This window comes from Alternaria incomplexa (assembly GCF_024043165.1).
Source record: "Alternaria incomplexa strain BMP 0042 chromosome Unknown scaffold_1, whole genome shotgun sequence".
Lineage (NCBI taxonomy): Eukaryota > Fungi > Ascomycota > Dothideomycetes > Pleosporales > Pleosporaceae > Alternaria > Alternaria incomplexa.
Window position 1 is genome coordinate 3,090,357 of NW_026249850.1, and position 25,947 is coordinate 3,116,303.

Below are 25,947 nucleotides of genomic sequence, written 5' to 3' on the forward strand. Positions count from 1 at the left end.
TGTTCTTTCTGCTTATTCTCAAATCTGAGGCTGAAAACAAGCTCGACCTGCTGCGGTAACCCACGTCTTTACGAAGCCAAGCAATCCTTCGACCCTTATAAGCAACCCCGCCATGGCCGCCACAAAAGCCATTCTTGTTACCGGCGCTACTGGTAAGCAAGGCGGTGCTGTACTTGAACAACTCGCATCGCATCCTTCGCACGCCGAATACACGCTCTTGGCTGTCACCCGTGATGCCAACTCCGGTTCTGCGAAGAAGATTGTTGAGCGTCATCCGGACGTAAAGTTGGTGCAAGGCAATTTGGACGAGCCCTCGGCGCTCTTTGCATCAGCCAAGGCCACACTCAAAGAGGCTGGCAAAGAGGAGAAGATCTGGGGTGTCTACTCTGTTCAAGTCTCTCTAGGCAAGAATGTCACCCACGAGAGCGAGGTCATACAGGGTAACGCCCTGATTGACGAGTCGATCAAGGAAGGCGTCACACACTTTGTGTATTCCAGCGTCGACCGCGGCGGCAACCAGCGCAGTTTCGAGAACAAGACGCCCATCCCGCATTTCCAGAGCAAGTATGAGATCGAACAGCACCTTCTCGAGAAGGCTGGCAAGAACGGTGAAAACATGGGCTGGACCATCCTCCGACCGGTTGCCTTCATGGACAACCTCGCACCCGGCTTCCCTACCAAGGTGTTCCTCGCAGCACTCCGCGATACACTGCAGGGCAAGTCCATTCAGTGGGTGTCTGTCGAAGACATTGGCCTATTCGGCGCACGCGCGTTCGTCAACAACGAAGAATGGAACGGCCGCGCCGAGGGTCTCGCCGGTAGCGAGCTCACCATGGACGAGATGAGTGGATGCTTTGAGCGTGTCATCGGTAGCGCGGTGCCGGCAACCTACGGTATGTTTGGCTCCGCGCTTATGTGGGCCGTCACGGAAGTGAACGTCATGATCAGTTGGTTCGCAGCTGAGGGCTATGGCGCTGATATCAGCAAGTTGAAGAAGGAAGAGCCCAAGCTGTGCGATTTCGAGACTTGGCTGGCGGAGAGGAGTGGGTGGAAAGGTCAGGCCATCAAGCGATAGATGATGCTTTCATCTGCTGGCGGGGTTAAGCATCTAGCGTCGGACTTTTGGACTTTTTGGGACTTTGACCCCTGTAAGGGATCTTGGGGAGTTTTCTACGAATACATGATTATCTGTAATATCGCTGTACTGTTATCTTGATGAATGTGCTTGCATGAGTGTTTGACTTCATTATCAGCCTTGCTAGATATAGCAGCGGTGGCTTAAGCACCGACTACTTTCCATATGACGCTGCCAGCAGTCATCATGGCCTGATGTGTCGACTTGCAATTCAGCATCGCATGGGCTGTGTCGGGTCTGTAACTGATGTGTTCGGATTGCATCGACATCACAACCTGCGAGTTTGAAGAAACTTGTTCAGTCGTACGCTTCATTGCTAAATGCTACATTCTAAAGGCCTTGGACCAAGAGAGACAAGACGGTAAGTTGCGCAGTAGCCAAACTACTACCATCACAGAAACAAGGGCTATGCAACCCTTTACAAGGAGACCAAGTTCCACAACGCCAGTCCACCGGCAATAACCGGTGTAACCAACCTCAGCCTGTTCCAGCTCGCCCACTTCATAGCAATGTTCTCCGCCTCGCCCAACTCCTTCTCGTTGCTCCTCTCCGCCAACGCCTCGAGCTTGTCGTTCAACGGCTGCATGTTGAGAGCCGAGTGCAGGATAGTCGTCAAGTGCATAACGGCCGCAACACCAAACAACTTCCAATCGCTGCGAGCGAGCATGCCCTCGCGGTAGACTGAGTAGCCGGCGTAGGCATAACCCAGGAAGCCAAGGGTTGAAATGGGCCGGAAGAACTGGTTGCCGACTGTCCAGCACAGAGGCCACTGGCGGCCTAGAAGTTGCGCGCGCTCTTTGTGGTCGGGGCTGCCTGGGCGGGGGAAGTTGACGAGGAGGGCAGGCACCGTCATGTACGACTGTGTGATGGCATTTCCTGGGTTCGTCAGAAGTGAAATTGGGAACTACGGGAGTCCGGTCTTACCGGCAAGAATGAAAGAGAATGTGATGCAGGTTCCTGCGACGCCCTTTACGATAGTGTTGTCCGACATCTTGAGATTGTTTTGGTATAGGTGTGGAATTGAGGTTAATGGCTTTGGAGTATGGAAGGAGGGATGAATGAACTCGTCCACATCAGCGACGACCACCTCCAATAAACATTTTCCATCAACAAAGACCAAGACACATTTCGCAAGCTAGCAGCCATGCACCCCCGTTCCGACACCCCAAAATCCCGTGTTGGGTCACTCCGCCCTGCATTGTGGTGCGATAGCGGTGTTCCTGGCAGCCGTAGTTCGGTTCCCCACGGCAGTCGCGTCCCTCCAAGCGCGCCGGTTTGGTGATCCCGATTACACCACGACAGCCCTGGAGGCCTCCGCGCAGGCTAACATCGTTTGAAGCTTTCTTGTCGGTATGCTTTGGGTGTTTTCTGTATTGCTACCGTCAAGTCGGTGAGTGTTCTGGTACTGCGCTGGTGGGGTTTTCGCCTTCGCGATGTTGTCCGCCACGGGCTGCCGTTGCCATGACGGAAAATCGCTCTTACCACTTTGGACAAGATCGGGAATCAACTTCATGGATGCGTCGCATGCGGCAGGTGTTCAGAATATTCCGAGATAGAAATCATTTCGAGATAGAAATGATGGGGGGTCGCAGTTGGAAAGCTGTACATACTGGCATGTCGGTTCATGGGGGCACACGCTCATCATGGGACTGCTTTTCTGGATTGAAAGAATAGCAACACGGTATGACGTCTCTATCTGATAGACGGACTTGAGGGTTCCTGGTTTGCTTAGACACTAAATCTAATCCGCTCTTTGTATGCCATCCGCCCAGCTCGGTTCAATGCCGCTACAGACATCTACATAGGCATCCCACCTCCTCAAATCCTTCTCCTTCTCTGTCCCACCCCACTCCTCAGCACTCCATCTTTTCTCGACACCCTGCGTAGTCCAAAACATGGTCCATTGATCGCCAGGCAAGTTCCACATGCCCTTGCTCCTTTCTTGATACCATTTGTTGACAGGGTTGCTTGTCCGACTCCTCCAGACTACGCCATCCGGGAAGCATGTTCGAGTCAAAGCAGCCCAGACAATGTCGGAGACGCCACCGGAACCTTGCGACGACGTGAGAACGGCGAATTTATCGAGATAAGGAATGTAGTATGGCGAGTCTGGAGAAGGCCTGCTAGGAGGACTGAGCCCATGGAGGGATGCGGGCGTTTCCCATGTGCAGATGGCGCCACCTTCGTAATCACCCGCTATAATGATGCCGGCCACACGGCCACGAATACGGTCGAGGTAGTTCTGAGGATGCAGTTTACGTCGGAAAGAGTCATCGATGAGGTCGACGAGTTTTGGGAAGTTGATGCGCGGGTCGTCTGCTAGCTCTATGCTCGGGTTCGTTGCAGAGGGTGGCTGCCACGGTCCGTGAATCCGCGGATCCGGAACCATGGTGAGTGGTATGCCTTTCTTGAAGAAAGTAGCAGGGTTGGGTGCGGTGGAGCCGAGGAAACGAGAAGTCGGAGTTGTCGGCAGCGACGACGATGTCATCGGCTTGTCTGTTAACACGTTATGCAATAGAGGATTCTTCGCAGGGGAAGTCCGCGCATCGTCAGGTATAGCTTTCCTTGCTGCTTCTAGGGGTGTCAGGACGAGGCCAGACGACGATGGGGGTAACAGCTTCAAGCCGCGCTCGACCACTTCGAGGTTCTTCAGATGGCGCACCGGGGCTGAGTTGCCAATCTGTTGTGCCGGTGCACCTGGTAACGATGCTATTTCTTCCTCGACGAATTTCGAGAACGGATTGTTGTAACTCAATGAGGTTGGACGCTGTGTCTTATCATCCGGGGTGGCTGACGATAGCTGCAGCAGCTCTTTCTTGATGTCACGGTACTCGGCTTCTAGATTGACGAAAACATGAGCGCCATCTGCTCGCTTCTCGGATGGTATGCCACCAAGAGGATCAAGTATAATGATGCGGTCCAGAATAGGTCTTTCGACGACATCCTTTGTTTTGTACAATGCGCCACCAACTGAGCCATTGCTGCCTGTCTGGCCGGCGAGACCGGCAAACTCGCGAACAAGCGCCAGAAGCACGTCGTCTGCCTGGACCCTGACTTTCTTCAGATTTGTGTCGTAGGCGAAGGGTGTTATGACTGGAATAACGCCGTCGTCGATGGGCGGAAGTAGCAGGTAATTGTGCTGTACCTCTACACCTCCCCGTACCTGGACGGTACTGGGTATGTCGTTGGCCAGTGGGGAGTAGCCCAAAGCATCTTCGACCAACAGAGCTCCTGGCTCGTTGTAGTCTTCCAACGCTGCGACCAAGCGCAATGCCTGCTCCCTGACCATGTTTCCGTATTCCAACGTCAACTCCGAAGTGTGTGCATCGGCATCGTGATCGCAGTCGAGCACTACAGCAGTGCTAAGCCCCAGCTGCGCCATCTGACTCAGAGTCAATGCGATGTCGCCCAAGGTGCGGTCGTCGAGGGTTTGAGGCTGCCGAAGCTTGACAAGCGCCATGTGCACCGGCTCAGCCTTCTCTTCGGCCTGGTACTCCTCCTCGGGAAGCGGTTCGCGGGTGAACACGGTGGGCTTGTAGAGGTCGCCCAGGTTCACACCGGTTCGCAGCGAACCCGAGTCATTGTGTATATTCTCGCTCACCACCTCCCTGGCTTTGGCTGCGATAGCCGCCTTGCCCTTCTTGGGCGCATCGAACTGCTTGAGGAAGTTGCGCGCGTCGCGTTTACCAGGCGATTCCTTCAGTAGACGCGTCAACTGCTGACGTTCAGCGCGCTGGCGCTCTTTCGCGGAGCTCGACGATTTTCGGACGTAGGTGGTGGACGTGGAGAGAGGCGCGCGTTGAATCTTGGGAAAGATGTTACCCTTGTCATCGCGCTTGGGAAGCTGCTAATGGTCAATACTGCTGCATTTACGCCTGGAGACGTCGCGCTCACCTTCTTCGTAGCCTTCCCCAAGCCCCTCGCGGGGGCTTTGCTCCAGATGAACATGCTTCATGCTACCGCTCAGCTGCCGAACATGCGAAAAGGTCAAAACTGTGTGACTGGAGCTCGGAGCAGAGGTATGACTCTGCAAATGTGTGGGGAAATGTGCCCGCATCCGCATTTTCGAGAACTCAACATCGATAACGGCGTGCGAACGTCATTTGCTGGTAACCGACATCGGCCCGGTGTGGCCTTATCCCCGGGCTACTGGCGGATGACGATGATGAACACCATGACGAAGCGCTGACAAACGGTGCGCAAGGTACAAGCAGAGATTTGTATAAGTTGTCGCACTTGGCATTGCCTTTGCGCTGGAAGAGAAAGGATACAGTCCGATCCCAGAAGAAATCATGGCGCCACAGCTCGCTTGGATTGGCCTCGGCAACATGGGCAGGGTCAGTGAGGAAGGTCATCAGCTCGACCATATCACTAACTATCACAGGGCATGTGCAAAGTATGAAGCATCTGAGATTCTTACTTGATTTTCGTACTGACTCTGCAGAACTTGGTGGAAAAAGGCAACCTCGATAAGCCCCTAATCCTGTTCAACCGCACCAAATCCCGCTCCGAAGACCTCGCATCCAAACTCGGCAGCTCCAAGACCAAGGTTGCCGATACCATCAACGATGCTGTCAACCCTTCCGACATTGTCTTCATGTGCCTGGGCGACGATGCAGCCGTGAACGCTGCTGTTGACAAGATGCTCGAGGAAGATGTCAAGGGCAAACTTATTGTAGATTGCTCCACGGTACACCCAGAAACGACGAATGCTTTGGAGAAGAAGATAACCGAGAAGGGGGGTGAGTTCGTGGGCATGCCAGGTAAGTTACGCATGTGAAGATAGAAGTGCTCCCTCAGGACGGGCCTAACAACATTCCAGTATTCGGTGCCCCAGCCATGGCAGATAACGGCCAGCTTGTTTGTGTGACAGCAGGCTCAAAAGTGTCTTGCGATAAGGTAGTCCCGTATACGGCAGGCGTGATGGGTCGCACGAACATCGATTATTCAGGCCAGCCAGCAGGAAACGCTACCCTCATGAAAGTCATCGGCAACACCTTCATTTTGAACATGGTCTCGCAGCTGTCCGAAGGCCACGTCCTTGCCGAAAAGTCTGGTCTAGGGGTCGACAACCTCCACACATTCATCTCTACCATGTTTCCCGGTCCCTACACCGCGTACTCGCAGCGCATGCTAGCCGGCGACTACTATCAGCGCGAGGAACCTCTCTTCCATATCGACTTGGCACGAAAAGATGCAAGGCATGCCATGTCATTGGCGGAGAGCAGTGGCGCGAAGGAAAGCATGAAGATGCTAGGCTTAGCACAGGGTAGACTGGATAGTGTGAAGAGTGAAATCGGGGACAGAGGAGATATTCCGAGTGTTTACGGAGTTGTGAGGAAAGAGAGCGGCTTGGATTTCAAGAACAAGGATTAGATGGGTGAATCTTCTATTGCAGTTCTGGAATAATCTGTGGTTCTCACCATGTTAGGGTGCTCCTGGACGCCGTGTAACGTGACATTCGCCGGAGCGGTACTTACTACGCTAATTGCGACTGCCGTTATTACAAGCATGGCTATCGCAACTTCTGCTCGACTTACTTTCCACAGAAAGCCCGATGCACACGCAATGTACCGCGGCTCTTCAACGCGGTTCAGACATGACGCGACATGTGCTGATCACTACCCGATCCAACCACCATCGATGCAGGCATTCGGTCTAACTCTGCCGAGGATGCATCATCTGTCAGAACATCCTCCCCAATGTCACATCACGCTAGACTCCTCAGCGTTAAAATCCCCAGGTTTTACCCCAGCTTCTCCCCTCCCCACTGCTTGATGAGGTCAAGCCTCACCTTGGCTGCAACGGCGGGTTCGTGGAATCACCCTCTGAGATCGAGTCTGTTCTTGCGAAACCTGGTTGCCGTGCACATGGCCCGACATTTCTGCCGCCAGCTCACGTGGGTGACAGCAGGTACTTGAGGGCGTGAAGACCCTGCGGATTTACGTCGTCGCGACTGCCTGCTGTTGACTCCACTCCACTCAACCTCAATGCTCGAATCTTTCGTCCGGTTCACGACCTGATCGGCATTATCCACATACCAATCGCTAATCGGCATCTCTATCGTATCACAAAGCGAACATGGGGTTCCTCAAGAGGCCCACACTGCGCAGTCGCGATGACCAGAGGACGCGTGCCGCTGAACTCACCTTGCGCGAGTCCATCTACCCGCTCTGCCTCGTCACCATTCTATTCTTTCTCTGGGTGAGCCACGACACTGCCTTAACCCCAAGGTATTTGACTGATGATCATAGGGATTCTCGTACGGTCTCATCGATACCCTCAACAAGCATTTCCAAGACGTCCTTGGCATAACGCGCGCTCGCTCTTCAGGCTTACAAGCAGCATACTTCGGCGCGTACCCACTTGCTTCCCTCGGTCATGCCAATTGGCTTCTGCGCCACTGGGGCTACAAAGCAACCTTCATCTGGGGTCTGACACTTTACGGCGTGGGCTCTCTTCTTGCCTGGCCATGTCTTGTATACCGTTCGTTCGGAGGCTTTTGTGTAGCCATCTTCGTCATCGGTAATGGACTTGGCTCGCTAGAGACAGCAGCCAACCCTTACCTGGCCGGTGCGTATGAGTCGATGAAGTGCCGGGTACAGTGCTAACGAAAGCAGTTTGCGGACCCCCCAAGTATTCGGAAATCAGGATCAACATCGCTCAGGCTTTCAACGGCATCGGAACTGTGGTAGCGCCAGTTCTAGGGTCATATGTGTTCTTCAACAACGTTGGCACCGATCAAGCATCCCTTGAGAACGTGCAATGGACTTACCTCGGCATTGCATGCTTTGTCTTCCTCCTTGCGATCGTTTATTACTTCACGGAGATACCCGAGATCACTGGTGAGCTTGCTGTTTAATGGAAAATGACCAGCTACTAACATCCACTAGATGCCGATATGGCTTTCCAAGCTGAAAGCACTCACGCTGGCACCGACGTAAAGCCTTTCCGCAAACAATACCGTCTCTTCCATGCGACATTTGCTCAATTTTGCTACACTGGCGCGCAGGTGGCGATAGCTGGAGCCTTCATCAACTATGTCGTCGAGACACGGGTCATAAATGGACGCGAGACCGACAACTCGACAGCAGCTCGGTTCCTGGCTGGTGCTCAGGGCTGTTTTACCATGGGTCGCTTCATTGGCAGCGCCTTCATGAAGTTCGTCAAACCACGATGGGTGTTCCTCGCGTTCATGACGTTATGTATCATCTTCATCATCCCGTCCATTACCGAGCGAGGCAATACCGGCATGAGCATGCTTTACATTGTACTCTTCTTTGAGAGTATTATCTTCCCGACGATTGTTGCGCTTGGTATGCGCGGACTGGGCAAATACTCAAAGAGAGGCTCGGGCTTCATCGTGGCCGGTGTATCTGGTGGTGCTGTCGTCCCTCCACTACTGTTCGGAGCGAGTGATACGCTAGGGAAGGCTAGGCCTCTGGATGGATATGCGCCCACCGCTATCGCCATGACCGTTCCAATGGCGTTCTTCGTTGCGGCGTGGAGCTATGCTTTCTGTGTCAACTTTGTGCCAGCCTACCGTAATGTCGCAGATAAGTTCTCAACAGCCGAAATCGGTATTGAGAATGCGCATGCGAATGATCCTGAGCGTCAAATGCAGCACACAGATGGTGGTGTACTTGCTAAGGAGGAGTCGCCAACTCATACTGAGGCGGTAGATATCGACAGGAAGACATAGGATGACTCTCTTGTCGAAGTGGGTGAAGAGGAGGAGGCGAAAAAAGCTGCAAGTGGGGCTAACGTTGATGGAGTACACGCTACGGTTACCGAGAATGCTCAAGTAGTTCAGCGATCTTGAAGCCATCGTACTGCAACTTGCATGAGAAGGAGAAGTGGTTCACTACATCGTTATTCCATGAAGTTACCATGAACGCCGTATGCCTAGCAGTCGAAAGTCGTGCTTACTAATGCATTGCTTCCACTGATGTTTCTACCAGCCACAGTACCAAATATCGGGTAGTGTGAAATGCTGTAAGTGTCCTGTACTCACTGATATAGCTTTTCATCATTCTCCTATTCTCCGTCCCCCATTACCTGATCCTCGTCTTCACGCGACTTATCCTCATCTGAGTCGTCAACTAAGATAGAGTCCTCCATGGTTTGACCTTTTATAATCATATCTAGATCCCACTTCTGTTTACCACGATACTTCCTCAAAAGAGCCGTTGTCAAGTCCTTCAAGAACTCTGCGGGATAATCATCTGTTTCATCGTCCTCAATCCAAGCAGCATCCGCTGTGTCTGCCCATAGTTGTACCAAGACCAACCTTAGTGATGATCCTTTGGCTGTCTTATCGTAAGCGAGGCGGATACTGTCCGGACCCGGATATTCATCAATATCTTTACTAACTTCGACCAATCCCTTTATAACGTCTCGACAGAACTTCTTGCTCTTTAGTTTGAGCCCTAAAACGTATGCCTTAACAAGTTCATGTGTGTCAAGAGAGATTTTGCCATCTTCGTCCGCCCGATCTTCAACCGCGATATGATCATGGTAAAGCCACTCAAGAAAGATTGCGAAGGCATCGGCGTCAATGGCGGGAAACTTATGTACTGTGATGACGTCGGTGTCATTCGACCAGCTGTGACGACAGAAAGGACAGTTGACTGGTTGACGAGCTGTCTGCTTCTCCGCCTTCCACTTCTCAATGCATTTATGATGAAAGTTGTTACCACAACGAGTAGCGCAGTAAGTAAGCTCTTGTATACCGTGCTCGAGCAGTTCCGTACAGATCGCGCATTCACTGTCTTTCTTGAGAGGCTTGCGCTTCGGCTGTAGCTTTTTCGTGAAGAATGTGGATCTGCTGCATATGATGTCTTCGGGGACAGTGAACTCCTCGCCGCGTGAAACTTGGACGCGGACGATTTTGTGGCCGAACCTAGGAGCGAGTTAGCGGTTGGTGTTACAATCCTCACAGGAAACGTACCGGATGGCTCGCTTCTTCCTAACGCTGATGCGCTTCTCCTGCTTGGGCATCTTTCCTGGTCCTGGCATCTCCCGCTACTTGAAAGGCGCGATGGCTTGATAAGGTCGTTCTTGGGCGGTTCTCTGGTCGAGTTGTGAGCATTGGTTGGCAAGCCGATTAGGCTAGTACCTATGGGTGAGTGATATTCTATCGTTCAGTTGCACTATGTTGCTTCGGTAGATGCAGATCCGTGCGCAACGCGCAACGGGTAGGATTGCTCTCGGGCCCTGGAAACTTGATGAGCTGAGGCACCAAGTGTTCTCAAAGTGAAGCCTGTGGTGATTCACGTTAGTGGAGGTCAACACAATACCGAATGATGGGTCGGGGTAAAGATGTGGTGCACACAGTCGTTCGATTGTCTTCGTTTCGAGCTAATAAGACTTGATTGGGCGTAAACAAGCAACAAAAATCGTATACCGTGTTCGGGTAGTGTAAGGCCCAATTGTCAGGTGCAAGACATCAGAATGGAAGACAAGAAGACAGGAGACTCCCAGTGCCGTCACGAACGCTCATCCTTTCGACCTGTATACAACCAGTCCACCGTCGTCCGAGTCATCGGAAAGAGGCATGGAGCGGACATCTTGCTTCAGCCGACGCTTCGCGCTATGTGTATGCTTCTTCACTTCGACCTTTTGACCTGGACGCTTCCTGGTTGCTGGGACTTCTGTAGCTCCAGCTTTAGGACTATTTAGACCAACAGCTGGATGCTTGCCTTGCAGACTTCGCGGTGCTGCCGACGCTAAACTCGTGCTGCCGCCTACAGGCGCAGTATCTTCGTCATCGCTCGTCAGATCCACTTCTACGCTCAGCTTCTCCATCCACATCTTCCTTGTCGCTCTGCCATCTTTCCTGTCTCCCCACCGGACCATGGCTGCATCTGCTAGCTCACTCACGAAGGCCTCTGGCCAGTTCTTGCCCTCGCTCTTGAACCAACCGGGCTCGATATAGGCAAGCGATATGTCGATGACGAAAGCTCGAATTTCGTCATCGCACTTACGCTCCACGAAAGCCCACTTCACGCTCTCTTTCCAGAAACGCGCGCGAGCTTCTGCGAAGTAAGTGGCAATGACTTGCGACTTGAACACTGGATCTTCAACGGCGTTGGCAACAGTCCAGAGTTTGAGGATGACAAGATTGAAGGCATCGTTAATGCGAGAGACCTTTGCGGATATGTGTAAAGTGGAGGTATACAGCCAGTCCAGGTAGATTTGCGTAGCCTCAGCGTCTAGCTCAGACTCTAGGTCTAGCTCCTTGGGTAGTGACTCGTTCTTCCAGCTCGCACGACACATCGGACAGGTCGGGATTGACTCCTTCTTGAGACTGGTAGTCGATGAGCGCTTCCAGGCTTCCATGCAGACTTCGTGGACATTTTGCCCGCACTTGGAGCAGAAGGAGATGTCTCCTATCATAGCGTTGAGAGTCTCAGCGCAGACGCAACATTCATCAATGCTGAAGATGGGCTTTCGGTTTCTCTGGAGGCGGTCTTTGAAGAATCGAGAGGTGTTGCAGATGAGGTCTACGGTAAACGAATGGTGTTAGTATGTTGGACTCCTGAAATGGCTTTATGTGTTGTTACCTTCATGTACAGTGAAGCGGCGATCAATATTGGGGGCCTTGAAGCTTATGATTCTGTTGCCCACACTGCGCCATATCAGCAAGTTACATGTGGTATAAGAGGGACGGAGTGACGTACATAATGGGCCCCAACTTCTTGGTCGCTCCTCGAGATTTAGTGATGGTCATCTGCACAAATGGTGATCTTGTAGAATGAGAATGTTGTAAGCTGAAGGGCACGGAAGACACGACCTAGATAGAAGTACTGCAGACACGAGAGGGTGAGAGCCGGGCCGTGCGCACCTCGTCATGGAGCGGTGACGGTACCTCAAGGTGAGAGAACCGCCAAGAAGCATTCCAGTATCCGAGCAAGGCGAGCATGACAGTCGTTTTGAAGGCAGCCAATACGTTTTCCGAATAGAGCGAACGTTATAGTCGTACCTGCACCTTATACAAGAAAAAAACTGAACAGGTCTGCAGACTACATTAATACAAGAACTTGCAAAGCAGGTGACCTAACTTTTACGCAGGCTCTGATTTTGTATATTTGTCCTAGGCTGGCGTGCCCGCGAAGAATTGTATATCTCTTGTGTGTGAATGGATCAGCCGACGTGGTCGAGAAAGCCCAGCCGGATGACAAAGACATCAATTGATGTGAGACATGATACTCCATGGCGCCGATCGAAAGGATGAAAAGCGTAAAACAAACTCTTCAAATGGGTATTCTGCTCATCACCGTCCTCTGCTGGTGACTCCAGACACGGTATACATCATAAGCTATGTAGCTTTGTCATAGCCAAATTCCACGCCGTCTTCCAACGCCGTCGAAATGCCGCCAGTGCCGAATATTACGCGTTTTCTGCTCAGCGAAAGGCCGTAGACGATCTGGTCCTATACGCCAATGTACCACAGCTCAACGCCCATGACCTCGAATTTCTTGCCATCGTCACTAAGGGGCTCGTTGCCAAACGTCGGGCACGTATCGGAGACGCCCTTTTCGAGGTTGTCGTCTAGCCATAGGCCATAGTGACCGTCACTGCGACACCGTCAGTCCACTGAGTCCTTAATGATAACAACACGCTGCTACTTACCCGCCGCCAACACTCAGGTAGCTATGCTCGCAAAAGATCATATAGTCATTCACCCCGCTGTAGGGGAATGCCTTGAATCTTATTCGTTCTGGCGTGCTCGCACCACTCTTACTGGCCCGACCGTTCTGTGGGGGTGCTAGCGAATCGCCCTTCCTCTTCGGTGAAGATATGGTTGTCATTCGCACAGCGTCCGTCGTATCTTCGGATGGGGGTGGTGGGAGGTTCATCTGCAGGTCTGAGAAACCTGAGAGTATGTGCGCGCGCCAGAGGAAGCATTCGCCGTTGCCGTAAAATGATGTGGAGGGCCGCGGTGCGTCGGAGAGATATGCGCCGAAGATCTATAGCGCTACGTAAGCATTCGCCCTGGGGTTGTCCTGACGTTCGCAAACTTACACCTCCGCTGCCGTCTTTGACCACTAGTACAAAGCCACCTCTCTTGCCCAGATAGTCTTCAGATTGCTTGTATAGTGTGCCTAAGCTGACACCGTTCTGTTCCAGACTATATGCCAGACTCCACTCATCCACTAGTTGTAACCTTGGTGGAAGCAGGAGCCGGATCTCTTCAGCAAGCGCCGTGCTTAGAAGCTTGCCCTTCTCTCGCATGTTGCCTCCCCATCCTCTCAGACTTAGCGGTGTCAAGGGAGGCGGTTGGAAAGGGCTCGCTATCCGATGTGGCGGCTGGTAGACCGAATTCATATCTGATGTGGTGGAGGAGACAAGGTTCGCAAATGTGTGTGAAAGTGAAGATGCGGTGGACTGCAACTGGGCTTGTATGTTGCTTGCGCTGTTACGGTTGCTGTTGTTCTCCGATCTCGATTGCGCGTCTGATTTGGGAATGGCGTCCGTGTTCAAGCGTCGCAGGATGCCCGAGACTGCATAAGAGACGGGATAGGTGAAATATGAGGACGAGCGGTTGGGTGTAGAGCGCTGCGATGGCGGTGAGGTTTGCGACGAAGGCGAGCGGAACGGGGAAGAGGACGGGGTATCTGGTGGGTACGACATGAGCGGCAACTAATTGCGATGGGAGTAATGTTCCTGAATTAATGTGGGTCGCGTGTTGGAGGTGGTGTGCTGGGGCTGTCGCAGGGCAGAGTAGCTGTGACGTTGCGCAAAATTAGTGGGCTGACAGCTGCTTGGAGCCTCACAACACCACCAGGATGGGACGTGGCTGTTACATAAGCAGGCCTGTGGTTGCGGTGAATGCATATCCGAAGGCTCTGATGAGCGCATACTAATACAGGACATGTCGGCGATGTATGCTCTGTGATTGCTTCACCCTCTGGCTCCGCGACGTGTAGCTTGCGGAGCCCTGACCGCTTTAGCTTGCTAGCGTGTCGCGCGAAAGCTTGATCTCCGCTACCCGGTAGGGCTGACCTCGCGTATTCATCGTGCATTCAAGCCAGGATCCCCATTGTCAGTCGAAAACTCGAGGATGTTTGTGGTTCAGATAGTAATGCTCGGTCCTGGCGGTGGTATCTCTGCGCCGTGATAGTTAACATGTGTCATCCCCGCGACCCAGAGTCGCATTTCTCATGGCATGCATCGGCTCGAGAAAGTAGCGAGAGTTCCATTCTTGATTGAATGCTACTAGTGTCGGCATCTCTACACTCTCAAAATGAAGCTCCAGACGGTCTATGTAGTCTCGGCGTCTGCCTCCTTTGTCGCTTCTGCGAGGTCTCGATCCAAATGCTCATTTCCCGCAGCATCTGCGTCTTCTTCCCCGTCGTCTCCGTCGCTCTTAAGCTTAGCACCCTTTCTTTCGGGCATGACCGCCATGAACGCCTTGCCCCAATCCCCAAACTCCATCCACTTGAGCATAATCTCTAGCACATGGTTCGTGACCAATACTTGCCGGCTTTTCATCTCAAGGTATTCGCCAATAGGTAGCTTTGCAGTCTTGATCCCACGGTTCACGGCGCGCTTGTGACATATGCCTTTGTGTCGGTTCTTGTCAACCAGTCCACCGATAATGTATGTACTGTTGGGCTTCAAGTGAGTTAGAACGTTGTCAGACTCAGATGAAAGATAGACGACTTCGCCTTCCTCTGCTGCAGCATCAGGTTGTTCTTGATCGCCTGATCCAGTGGCTTCTGCTGATGTCTTCAAGGCGCCGAGAACTTCTCCCCCGTTTGGCCCTGACATCCACGCCTTCGCTTTTTCGGAAACCTCAACGAAATCTTCTTCGAAGAACTGGAACCCCTTCCAACTCGTGTACTGCTTTGCTAGAATGCCATCGAATCGCTCCTTCATCTTTCCACCGAAGCTGCTCAAAGCTAGATGGGTCCTGAAGTTCGCCTTTCGGTTATCGCTGTAACACCTCGTAATCTGAAGTCCCAAGCTCTTGAGCTCGTTGTCAAACATCAGCTCTTCGAAATCGCAGTCGAAGATTACTGTTATTGGTACTTGTTTTCCAGTTGCCTGCCGAGGAGGTCGCGAAGCTGGCGGCCTTGGTCTCTTGCCGTTCTCGTCGGTAGGCATCTGCGCCCACTCTTCTCGCCTTCGCTCTTTCTTCTCTTTGACTTTCTCTTTTCGCTTGAGTTTGCGATCTTCGCGACCGGCTTCCCAGCGTTCGAGCCGCCTTTGCTTTTTGAGCTGGTTTTTCGATAACTTTGGCTCCGCATTCTCACTCCCAGCCGGTGTTCCGACAGATTCTACGGCGTCGGCTTGATTGCTGTTTTCCGCTGCGACAGGTAGTTGTTCGTTTGGTGTCGGAATTGCAGGTGTTTCTGCCACATCCTCAACGCTATCCGCATGCTCTAGCTTGCGCAACTTCGCAGGACGCTCTTCGGAATCCATCTTCGAATGAGGTTTCGTCGGTTCGTGAAAGTCAAGGGTGATGCCTCCCACCCACTCAGCGTCGACAAAATTATGCTCACTCACTTGCTAGCGCGCCAAGCCAGATCCCTGTCATCGCGGGTTCCCGAGCTCGAACCTCACTGCACGTCTCCGCATCGACGACAACTTCGAATACCCATTGAGCCACGAATAATCGCCCAACATGCCGCAGGATATGCCGCCATCGGGCGGCTACAGCCCCGTACAATACAAGCGCAACCTGCCCGTACGAGGCTTCCGCCCCGCCGCATACCTCTTCGGAACCGCGGCACTCATGACCTACGGATTCTGGAGAGTCGGACAGGGTATCAGAGAGCACAAGTACGCGCCTGCCGTCGGGAGGAGACTTCCGAGTCTGGAGATATATGAGCGAAAGTGCTGACAAGTCGCAGCGAACTCGCGCGCGAGAAGATGTGGGCGCGGATACACCTCATCCCCGCGCTGCAAGCCGAAGAAGACCGCGATCAAGTACGAAGGCACCTCGCAGATAAAGCGAGAGAGAAGGAGCTACTTGGCACAGAGACCAGGGTCTACAACAGCGACAGGTATGGTTTGAAGACTTGGCTTTGTAGACAACTTTGGCTAATTCACCATGGCAGATTCGTTCGCCCTACCTTTGCAATCACGCCCGAACACGAGACGAAATAGACTTGCATACCGCGCTGGACTTGTACATATAAATTCACAAATCGTTGGCAGGCTAAGGAAACGCTGTCTCCAAATGATATCTTTCGTTGTGTTTGAAACTGTGACGCGACGTACATTCCGAGGCTTCAAACGGTGAAATGTCGCTCCGAGAGAGCCGTTGCGCGTATACATCCCGAGATAGGGTGGTTTCGAAAGTGCTGAGGAGAGGACACCCTGTGATAGGCTTCCAAAAGTGTGGTTCACAATACGTTGCGATTCCTTGGGTTCCACTGGACCCGTGAAAGTGACACCCCACCCATTGTATCGTGCACTCTCCCGCGCGTCGAAACGCGCCACCTGGACCAGGCAGTGCGCCTTGTCGTCAACTGCGCCCAGCGCCTACAGCCCTTCCATATTTCAACTCTACTAACCCTCCCAACCGTTCGCTGTATCTGTCCATAACCGACCCTCGCCAGCCGGCGCAACCTTTGGCGACGACATAGCGCAATGCCTTTCATCACCAACTTGTTCGGTAGCCTGAAGAATGCGACGCCTGTCGATACAGGCACCTTGCCACGCGCAGATGACAATGGCACGCCCGATGGAGCCGACGAAGACTGGGATTTTGTAACAGCGCACGAAGCCGGAGTCGTCTACCACGACCGTATCACGATCCTACTTGGTACCCATCGAGAGACTCGTCACCACATCTTCATCGCCGACATGCCCAGGTCTTCTAAACTCCTGAATCATGTCTGCACTCTCGAGCCATCACAACGACACTTGCATCTCTCCCTCCCCGACCTCTTCATGGTGAAATTATATCTCAAATCGCAGTTCACAACCGTCGACTCGCTGGCCATCGAACATTCTTGGTCAAACATCATCAAGCTAGCCATCACTGCCGATATCTTCCAAGACGCCTACATGGGAGATAGGGCCCTCGCAGCGCTCACAAAGAGGGGCATCTTCGCCCTCGAACCCAACAACGCGGTGTTGCTGTTCAAAGAAGACGACTTTTCACTCGCCCGGGAATATCAAGACAAGACGGGTAACGGGAAGAAGCTGATAGAGACACTTGACAAGGTTGCAGAGAAGGGTGCAGAGAAGCCTAAGCCGCCCGAATTGGAGCTACCCAAGCCTCAAGACGTGAACTCCATGCCCGACGTCTACAAGCGGAAGAGCGAGGGCGCAAGATTCGGTAAGAGTGTATTAAGAGGGCTGGGACAAGGCACCGCAAAGAAGGGAAGTGACATGGATGACAAAGTGCATCCTACACGGCAGCCCAGCGTTCCGCCAGGTGTGGAAGCGTTGAAGCGTGGCGATGCCAGCAACTTCACGTGGCCTGACAAGAACGTGAAGAAGTGATCTCGGAGCCTTCAAAGATATGTTGGACGAAGAAAGCTCTACGCAAATGTCACGGTCACGGCTCATGGATTCAAGGCCCCATGAAGGGAGATTACAGCTGTTTCATTGATAGACGTCAGTTGGGGAATTAGACTAGTCGTCCGTCTTACAATCATCACTATGCACTGCCCATCTACATCTGCGTATGACGTGGTAATCATCCGAAAACACACCTAGGCCATCTCCTCTGTGCATCTGGAACACAAACACGGCCCTTCAAACCACGGCGACAGCAAGTCCTGCCTCTGCTCCACTCGTACACCACCAACGTTTACATAGCTGCAGAACAATTCATCTCCCATAGTCACTGGCTTGATTGCGAGAAAGCGCACAGTCGTACTCCCATTTTCTCTTCTCCACTCCACGTTCGGTGCGCAGCTGTGATTGAACAACGGCAGATGAGGTGTGATTTCATCAACGAAGCCAAGCCGGTGGTCCAAAGAACCAGCTTTGTTGTTGGCTAGACGCGTCCAGATGGAATGAAGAACCTCAGTATCGAAGTTGCGGTTTGCGAAGACATCTACATCGAGTTGCTCTAAGATCTTGATTGGGATGATGATGGACTCATTCAGGGTGAAGACATCAAGATGATCTTTGTTGGCTAGAGGCTTGAGACGCGCAATCAGCGGGTGATCTAACGGTGACTTTTCAACACCAGCTTGAACGCATGTTGCCAGCAATCGTAACATGAGGAGAGGTCGGAGAGGTGAGGCGTTGTGCGTCAAGCCTCTAGCGGGTGCCTGGAGCCATTCAAAGTCTTTACCGCATAAAACTCTATGGCAGGTTTTCATCGCAAGGCGGAGACATTCGTCAGAGCAGTAGCTATCGGAACAGCACGTGGCTCCCTTTGGAGCATCCGGTAAACGCGCATAGCAATTGGAACAGGAATTTGATGGCGGGGTGCTGCATACACCGGTTGCGGTACGATCTGTAAGTATACATTCGCCGGCCCTTATGTCGCGAGCCGCAAACATACCCAACATGTCTTCGCCTGGGTCTTTTGCCAAGGTACTTCTACCAAGAAAACATGGTGCGTCGTTGCCAGTCTCACTGAGCTCCTCGTTTACCAACTCAATGAGCCCTGATGAACGCGTCAGATGGCGCTCAATGGTCCATGGATATTCTACTGTAAGCACTCCGCCATCTCTTACTCTATCTTGCACCTCATGAGGTGTGCCGCTAAGAGCCCTTGCAGCCTCCTCTTTTCGCTTCAGAAACGCGCGCAGGACTTCAGCTCTCTCTGTAGCCTTCTCACACCACAAGGGCCGAGCGTGCATTATCGACTCTTCCAGCATCCCGGCTGCGTCCCATTGACAATGACAAGCTTGAAGAGCAACTGCGAGCAGTTCATACACCGATTCTCTGAGATCTTTATTGGCATCCGGATCGCCTGCTTGCAGTAGTTTGGCTTTGTACATGTCGCCGACTGCGAGCTCAGGGAAGTTGAGCATCCACATGCGACGGCCACGCTCGAACCAGGCTTGAGGATCATATGGGCGATGTTGAATACGCTGATCGCAGGTATCGAGAGATTCCAGGATTTCTCTCACTTGACTAGGATGTAGTCGACCAGTTTGCTGAACAGTTCCGGAGCGGTAGATGGAAGGCACGTAACGCTGCGGCGATGCGGCATCCGTTGTGTCTGGACGCGTTGTACTCTCTGGGGTCACAGGTCTCGCATGTGTATCCATGGTGGTATCAAGAGCGCTGACATCAGTCTGGAATGAAGGTGTTGATTTTGCATCGCGATCGAATTGGGCCGCCCATCTATCGCCAGCTTCTTAGGGGACGTGCACAGAGGTAGACGATGTGATGATGTCTGACGTCATCGTGAAGAGGTGACGGCTCACCTCGGCATGCATTATCTCCCATCATAATTGACATCAAGAGATCTAGCGGGATGGAAGAGCGCTAAATTCTATCTGAAATTTGATGAGAGTTAAGCCGTTGCATTGCAAATCGAGTGACCGTGACGAGCTCGGATCTACATGGAGACGTACCAGCGCAGCATTCGTCAGCAAGTTAGAGTCATTACTTACCTAACTACCTAAAGTACCCCTTAAAGTTATTGCAATTGGATTATTACGAGACAAGCGCGCATACAAAAAGATCTCGCCCATGGTCGCGTCTCGCTTACCTCACCAAGGGACCCTTTGTTTACCTAGGGACGTGCGAGGTGTTCCGAACCCTGCAAGTTTCATCGATAAGAATCCAACAAGCCCCTTCCCCGCTTCCTATGTCGTAGCAAGACACAGGTAGCTATCAAACACGACACAGTCGAAGTATATCGTGCTACCTTCGCCATGACGTTAATCCAAACCCTACCTGCGGAGCTCTTCGACCCAATCCTGAAAGTGTACGTCGATACCGTCCCGCTCCACGAGAGCTTTCGTGCTCGCGCCGTGTCTCGTAAGTAGTTACTCGATTGCTTCGATAGAGATCCGAGCAAGTTCATATTAATTCTTCAATTTGCATCGGCATTGTTTGTTCGCGACTAATGCGTCTTCAAGGACGTTTCGAAATGCGATCGACCACGTACTGTTGGCGCAAACTCCGGCAAAGATCTACGAGATATATCTCCGCAACTTCGAGCCGGAAGTTGATGACCGTCATGATAACGGACCACCAACTTTCCTCCGAAAGAATTCGCATACTTTGCACATGAATCATTGTATGCGCAATCGTAGTATGAACCGGGACTTGACCAAGTGCCTCAGTAAGTGAGAAAATGTTTTAGGCGAAAAGTCGAGTCCAAATTGCTGACGGAATATCGACAACAGACAAACTTACTGACGAGATGATGCGATTTGCGAACCCCACAAACGATGTCATTGACACTACTGTGCGCAAGGCCTATCTTAGTGATATATGTCTCACCTATAGCGTCCTAAGACCAGGCATGGAAATACTGCGAGATGGTTCCGACAAATATTCCAGATACCATGGATAACGATCGAAGGAAAGATTTGAAGCACTCTGCAACGCCGATAACCTCGGTAGATCTTTTGACCGCGGCGGCTGCTGTGGGAAATATCGAAGCTGTCGATCATTTCATAGCACAAGGGGCGGACCCTCTGGGGTACACTTCTGGCATACTCACTGGCCCAATCAAAGCAGCTGCAGTATGTGGCCACACTTCAATGGTTCGCAAGCTTGTAGAGATTGCGAGACAGGATTTCCCGACTCTTGGAGCGCGGGAACGTGACTGGATTCTCGTCACGTTCGAGACGGCGGTGTGTCATGCCATGAAAGCTGGAGACACGGAACCAGTACGAATGCTACTAGAATTCTTCGTCACTCGCCGTAAAGCCCGAATCCCGGAGATTTGGAAAAAGTTGATTATCGATGGAGCACAAAACGGCAAAACCGAAACCCTCGTAACGATTTTGAAGGACGATATCCCGAAACGCACTCCAGCGGATCACCACAGCGATTTGCAGTACGCGTTAAAAGAAGCTTGCGAAGCTGGACATTCCGAACTCGTATGCCGCATACTTGGTGGCGATTTCGTGCTTTTAAATCGAAATCACCTAATTCAACAAACATCGCTGGAAGCAGCTCGTTACGGACATCGAAAGTTGGTCGATGTCCTCAGAAGCCACGGCGCCCGTATCAGATCACAACATCTCGTCGAAGGTATGAAAACTTTTGCAGACAGGTCAACGACCCACTTCCTTATGACCCGCCACCTGGTTGATGCGGGTGTTCCAATAGACGCGCAAGTTCTTAAGCAGTGTGAAAGTCAGGCATCTTTTGCACTACGTGCAAGACACAAGATGAAGGAGAGCCACTTCTGTCTTACTGATGGTGCCATGGTAACCATCTTGATTGCGAGCGAAGCAAAGCGACAGGGCTTACGTGCAGAACTCAAATCGTGCGGCAGTATCAAGCTTCTACTGAGGCTAGTGCTTAACGGGAAGATTGTAGTTCCTCCTGTGCCGCTGGATTTCATGAAATTAGGGATAGAGGTAGTAGACTGGCTGGCGAATGAGAGTCAGCCAGCGGCGTCTTGAATTGGTGGACATGTTTGCGTCACGAGTGAGCCACTGCATATTTGGCTCGTAGAGTGAAGGCTGCTCTCACGAAGTGAGTAATGCATTTAGAAAAGACAGTGTATACATACAATGCCTACCCACGCTTCTTCTGGCTACCGCTTGGTGATCGTCTTCTGCTCCTTTGCATCATCCCTCATCTCCTGCTTGATCTTGCTGATTATGCCTGCACCGCCATAGATCATAGCAGTGTATACCTGTGCCACACTCGCTCCCGCATCGAGGATCTCTCTCGCCTGCCGACCATTTGTGATGCCGCCCGTTGCGAATATAATCTTGCGTGGTGCGTTTGGTGCTGGCGCAGTCCTGGGTGTAGAGTGAAGGGTCATTGTAGGTGCTGATTCGGAAAGATCGTCGACGTTGGAAGAAAGTTGTGTTGGAGACGGTTGGTCGAGATCGAGCGTTGGCTTGGTTTTGGAAGACCCGGTAGAGGGCTTGTCGTCTGTGCTCTGGCCAGCGGTTGGCTCGTCGGTGTGTGCTTCTGACGGTGGTGCAATGTGCTTTGGGCCTTCGTCGAGCGCTTTCCTGTACCTGCTGACAAGCGAAAGTGTGCGCTCGAAAGTCTGGGGACCTGAGTAGCCTCCCTGTTCGAGAAGCAACTTTGCTTCTGATTGGGGAAGTAGGTAGCCCTTCGGCAGTGGGTCTGGTCGCTTCTTCGTGGTGTTGCCAACGATGACACCATCCACACCGGAGTCCCAGACTGCCTCACAGATGCCTGACACCTGCTCTTCCGAGTCCTCATCGGGGCTGACTTTGACCATAACAACAGGCTTTGTCTTGCGGTCGATCTTCTTGACGGCGCCTACTACTCCGGAGAGCAACCGCGTCAAGGGCTCGACGTTTTGGAGAGTGCGAAGACCAGGTGTGTTGGGCGAGGAGACGTTGACTACTAGAATGTCGGCGTACTTGCCAACATGGCCCACGGCGGTGGCATAGTCGCGTACTACAGCATCGATGTCGTTCTCGGAGGTCGTCTTGTTCTTCGCAACTTGCACAGCCATTAGACGCCCCTTGAGCAGCGAGCCCGGTGGAACGCCAGCTTCACCGTCGAGGACCTGGCGTTCGGCGTCTTCACCTAGTCCAAGGCCAGCGTGGTATGCGAATTCCCTGACGCGTTGTCGTAGCCGTGAGGCGACCAGCTCGGCGCCTTCCGAGTTGAAGCCGTAGCGGTTGATGAGGGCGTTCTGGCTGGGTATCCTGAAGACACGGGGCTTGGGGTTGCCCTCCTGTGGCAGCAGCGTGACAGCTCCCACCTCTACCACTCCTGCTCCGAGCTCGAACAGCGGTGTCGGTATTTCGGCGCCCTTGTCAATGCCGGCAGATGTTCCAATCGGGTTGTTCAGCGTGTGTCCAAAGACTTCGACAGCCAGATCACCCTGGGAGTCAGCCACGCCGCGTTCCCTAGGATTCAGGCCAAAGCTATGCAGCACCTTGAGCATATGTGTTCCAGCATGATGCGCCTCCTCGCCATCTGGGTATATTTGTCGTAGCGCAGGCACAACAAGCCATTCGTGGATACTTGCGCGCGTATCGGTGACGTAGAGGTAGCCAAAAGTACCACCGAGCGTCAGGAGCGTGCCGTATACGAGGTTCTTGGTACGGGTACCAGCCGATCCAACGTTGGTCGCGGTTTCCGTGGCCGTCGTGGCTTGTCTTCTGGGGTGCTGGAACGGGCGATGTGAGGGGCGGCAGCGCGGTATCGATGGCCGTACGCGTAGAGCACGCATATTTGCGGCGGAGTTCATCATCATGGGTGTGATAGGCAGCCCATGCGACACTCAATGGCTGCACAATTGCCTGGTCGAGATGGCGCTGCCGACTTTGAGCCGTGATGAAGCTCGGAACCAGCCAATGACGCGGGCTTGGCACCAGGTACCGACACCGCGTTTCCTACATCCTCTCCTTCCCTACACAACCTAACTTTGTGGTCGTATACGACACATCTACAATGCAGTCGACCCTTCTCGCATATCCCGCTCTCATTTGATTTGACGTCTCGCCCCTGCTTATGTGGCGCATACTCGTTTCCCAAGCATGATCATCGTACCAATCTCAACAGTCGATTTCAACAACGACTCAAGCTTTATCGGTCTGGTCTTCTCACGGGTCACCTTTAGAGGCCTCGTTCAGTAGGCTGTAACTGCGGATTATCTTACTCCGTCAGATGTTCTCTGGATTTGATCTCACAAGGGCTACTGATACCCCAGTCTTCATCATTGGCCGGACACCAGATCTTATTGGGATGCTCAATCATGAGCCATCGAGAAGTCCATCCCCAGCTTGATCTGCTCTTAGCGTAGAGCTTTCCGACACATTTCTTCGCTCCCCACAGCGATATCCCGGCCTGTTCATCTATTAGATTGCTCAGAGCTCAAGAGCCGAACAACATCCGGTGGTACGGGCACTTGCACGGAGAAACTACCATCTCAGAGAATACTTGCACCAATGGTATCAGCCATGCTCGCTGTTAGGATTATTCAGATTACTCCATGCGTATAGTCTGTAGGATGATACCTACTTGCGGGGCGCAACGGTCCCACCGTACAAGCTTTCATAAAGCTTGAGTATCTTAGCTTTTCTCCACTGTTCCTTACTCTACAGGACTCTGTTCGAAGTCGAGACAATGATTCAGCTCACTTTACTTCATCTCTGGCTTCTCCTTGTACCAGCGCTTGCTGGTATGACCAAGACTGGCACCCTCTGCACCGTCACTCCGTCCGGCACCAAGGATGACAGCCCGTTCATCATGGACGCCTTCAAGCAATGTGGCCAGAACGGTCAGATTGAGATCACGAAAGGTGATTATACCATCGCCAAAGTCATGGACGTCCTGGACCTCAACAACTGTGACATCTCCATTCGCGGTAAACTGACTTGGAGCGACGATATCCAGTACTGGGTCCGCAACAGCGTTAGTGTGACATATTCCCAACGAAGTACAGCATTCCGTCTGGGCGGTGAGAACTTCACTCTGCAAGGTCACGGTGAAGCACTCTTCTTTGGCAATGGGCAGAAGTGGTACGACGTGAACCGTGATGGGAGCAACATGGCCGGTAGGCCCATCAGTCTGACACTCTGGCATGCGAAGAACGTATGGATTGATGGAATTACTTGGAGGCAGTCCCAGTTCTGGTATGTCTCTACAACAACATGAGGGACCATAGTTACCCGTTCCAGAGCCTATTGCTAACCGCACAAAAGGCATACATTCGTCGCCTACTCCCAGAACATCACGATGACAAACCTTGACATGAACGCCACTTCATCCTCCCAATGGGGCACCGTCAATACTGATGGCTTCGATAGCTGGAACTCCCAAGATATTGTGCTCAAAAATTGGGTCGTGACGTGCGGCGATGTAAGTCCTCATCGATCTCGCGTCTGTGCTATACCTAATCTGTTCGAAGGACTGCATATCGGTTAAAGGCAACAGCAAAAACATCCATGTCAAGAACGCCACCTGCTACGAGTCTGGCGCCATGGTAATTGGCTCAATGGGTAATCCCACGAACGTTCCCGAGACGGTAGACAACGTGCTCTTCGAAGACATCACTGCTATTCATAGTTCCAACGCGGCCTGGATCAAGACATACCCTGGCCAAGGCCATGTGAAGAACGTCACCTTCCGCAACATCAAGTTTCAGGACGTCAATCAGCCTATATACGTCTCGCCGTGTATCTACAGCTACCAGAACTGCGATTCGAGCCGCTTGAAAATCAGCGACATTACTTGGGAAAACATTACTGGTACCTCGAGATACAATGTGGCCGCGGGTATCTACTGCAGTCGCGGCGCACCTTGTGTAGAACAAGAAGAGATGTGATTGTTCTATAGAAGAGGGAGGAAGCCCTGTATAAATAATACTAGGGCGACGCTAGTGCTAGCGTGGGTGAATCACGTGATAGGATCCTAACTAACAGCCCCCCTGGAACCTATCATGAGGTGAACACACGAAAAACAAGAGAGAAAAGAAAAAGAAAGAACTAGTCACTAAGGACGGGACTGCCTTAAAGCATCGTACTATGGTAAGAGTAGTCCGCGTTGGGGTTATAGGTATCGCCTAGCTGCTTACTATAGCAGGGCTACTATATGTAGCTGTCTTCGCCTTCGCGCGACGTAGTTCGCTCAAAATGCAGGTTAGTCTAGACACTGCTAAATAAAGTAATAAGCTTCTTCTCCTTGCGATCCTTAAGCTCCTCCTGGTACGTCCGGTGCGAATAGAAGTTCGCATATTTATTCTACGCCTCCTCACACTC

General features: G+C 52.3%; 13 protein-coding genes across 13 annotated transcripts; 6 read left to right on the top strand and 7 right to left on the bottom strand.

Moving 5' to 3' along the window:
* Positions 1–112: 112 nt before the first annotated feature.
* Positions 113–1,075, top strand: J4E90_001105 (uncharacterized protein; the record flags this gene model as incomplete). Its single annotated transcript, XM_051430696.1, has 1 exon — positions 113–1,075. The coding sequence occupies one exon, from the start codon at positions 113–115 to the stop codon at positions 1,073–1,075; it is 963 nt and encodes a 320-aa protein (XP_051296183.1).
* Positions 1,076–1,553: 478 nt separating this feature from the next.
* On the bottom strand, positions 1,554–2,126 carry J4E90_001106 (uncharacterized protein; the record flags this gene model as incomplete). The annotated part of the gene is made up of 2 exons (XM_051430697.1): positions 1,554–2,011; positions 2,060–2,126. 2 exons carry the CDS (start codon positions 2,124–2,126, stop codon positions 1,554–1,556), a joined length of 525 nt encoding a protein of 174 aa, XP_051296184.1.
* Positions 2,127–2,876: 750 nt separating this feature from the next.
* On the bottom strand, positions 2,877–5,083 carry ARG2 (Amino-acid acetyltransferase, mitochondrial; the record flags this gene model as incomplete). Its single annotated transcript, XM_051430698.1, has 2 exons — positions 2,877–4,979; positions 5,030–5,083. The coding sequence occupies 2 exons, from the start codon at positions 5,081–5,083 to the stop codon at positions 2,877–2,879; spliced, it is 2,157 nt and encodes a 718-aa protein (XP_051296185.1).
* Positions 5,084–5,427: 344 nt separating this feature from the next.
* J4E90_001108 (uncharacterized protein) lies at positions 5,428–6,511 on the top strand (the record flags this gene model as incomplete). The annotated part of the gene is made up of 3 exons (XM_051430699.1): positions 5,428–5,472; positions 5,580–5,898; positions 5,958–6,511. 3 exons carry the CDS (start codon positions 5,428–5,430, stop codon positions 6,509–6,511), a joined length of 918 nt encoding a protein of 305 aa, XP_051296186.1.
* Positions 6,512–7,216: 705 nt separating this feature from the next.
* Positions 7,217–8,837, top strand: J4E90_001109 (uncharacterized protein; the record flags this gene model as incomplete). The annotated part of the gene is made up of 4 exons (XM_051430700.1): positions 7,217–7,339; positions 7,390–7,708; positions 7,756–7,980; positions 8,029–8,837. The coding sequence occupies 4 exons, from the start codon at positions 7,217–7,219 to the stop codon at positions 8,835–8,837; spliced, it is 1,476 nt and encodes a 491-aa protein (XP_051296187.1).
* Positions 8,838–9,172: 335 nt separating this feature from the next.
* J4E90_001110 (uncharacterized protein) lies at positions 9,173–10,135 on the bottom strand (the record flags this gene model as incomplete). The annotated part of the gene is made up of 2 exons (XM_051430701.1): positions 9,173–10,037; positions 10,086–10,135. 2 exons carry the CDS (start codon positions 10,133–10,135, stop codon positions 9,173–9,175), a joined length of 915 nt encoding a protein of 304 aa, XP_051296188.1.
* A 498-nt stretch (positions 10,136–10,633) lies between these two features.
* On the bottom strand, positions 10,634–11,706 carry J4E90_001111 (uncharacterized protein; the record flags this gene model as incomplete). The annotated part of the gene is made up of 2 exons (XM_051430702.1): positions 10,634–11,596; positions 11,701–11,706. 2 exons carry the CDS (start codon positions 11,704–11,706, stop codon positions 10,634–10,636), a joined length of 969 nt encoding a protein of 322 aa, XP_051296189.1.
* An 863-nt stretch (positions 11,707–12,569) lies between these two features.
* J4E90_001112 (uncharacterized protein) lies at positions 12,570–13,771 on the bottom strand (the record flags this gene model as incomplete). Its single annotated transcript, XM_051430703.1, has 3 exons — positions 12,570–12,714; positions 12,770–13,107; positions 13,163–13,771. The coding sequence occupies 3 exons, from the start codon at positions 13,769–13,771 to the stop codon at positions 12,570–12,572; spliced, it is 1,092 nt and encodes a 363-aa protein (XP_051296190.1).
* A 630-nt stretch (positions 13,772–14,401) lies between these two features.
* On the bottom strand, positions 14,402–15,565 carry J4E90_001113 (uncharacterized protein; the record flags this gene model as incomplete). The annotated part of the gene is made up of 1 exon (XM_051430704.1): positions 14,402–15,565. The coding sequence occupies one exon, from the start codon at positions 15,563–15,565 to the stop codon at positions 14,402–14,404; it is 1,164 nt and encodes a 387-aa protein (XP_051296191.1).
* Positions 15,566–15,767: 202 nt separating this feature from the next.
* J4E90_001114 (uncharacterized protein) lies at positions 15,768–16,252 on the top strand (the record flags this gene model as incomplete). The annotated part of the gene is made up of 3 exons (XM_051430705.1): positions 15,768–15,925; positions 15,997–16,149; positions 16,204–16,252. 3 exons carry the CDS (start codon positions 15,768–15,770, stop codon positions 16,250–16,252), a joined length of 360 nt encoding a protein of 119 aa, XP_051296192.1.
* A 486-nt stretch (positions 16,253–16,738) lies between these two features.
* On the top strand, positions 16,739–17,599 carry J4E90_001115 (uncharacterized protein; the record flags this gene model as incomplete). Its single annotated transcript, XM_051430706.1, has 1 exon — positions 16,739–17,599. The coding sequence occupies one exon, from the start codon at positions 16,739–16,741 to the stop codon at positions 17,597–17,599; it is 861 nt and encodes a 286-aa protein (XP_051296193.1).
* A 4,186-nt stretch (positions 17,600–21,785) lies between these two features.
* J4E90_001116 (uncharacterized protein) lies at positions 21,786–23,438 on the bottom strand (the record flags this gene model as incomplete). The annotated part of the gene is made up of 1 exon (XM_051430707.1): positions 21,786–23,438. The coding sequence occupies one exon, from the start codon at positions 23,436–23,438 to the stop codon at positions 21,786–21,788; it is 1,653 nt and encodes a 550-aa protein (XP_051296194.1).
* An 875-nt stretch (positions 23,439–24,313) lies between these two features.
* On the top strand, positions 24,314–25,514 carry J4E90_001117 (uncharacterized protein; the record flags this gene model as incomplete). Its single annotated transcript, XM_051430708.1, has 2 exons — positions 24,314–24,743; positions 25,117–25,514. 2 exons carry the CDS (start codon positions 24,314–24,316, stop codon positions 25,512–25,514), a joined length of 828 nt encoding a protein of 275 aa, XP_051296195.1.
* Positions 25,515–25,947: the final 433 nt, after the last annotated feature.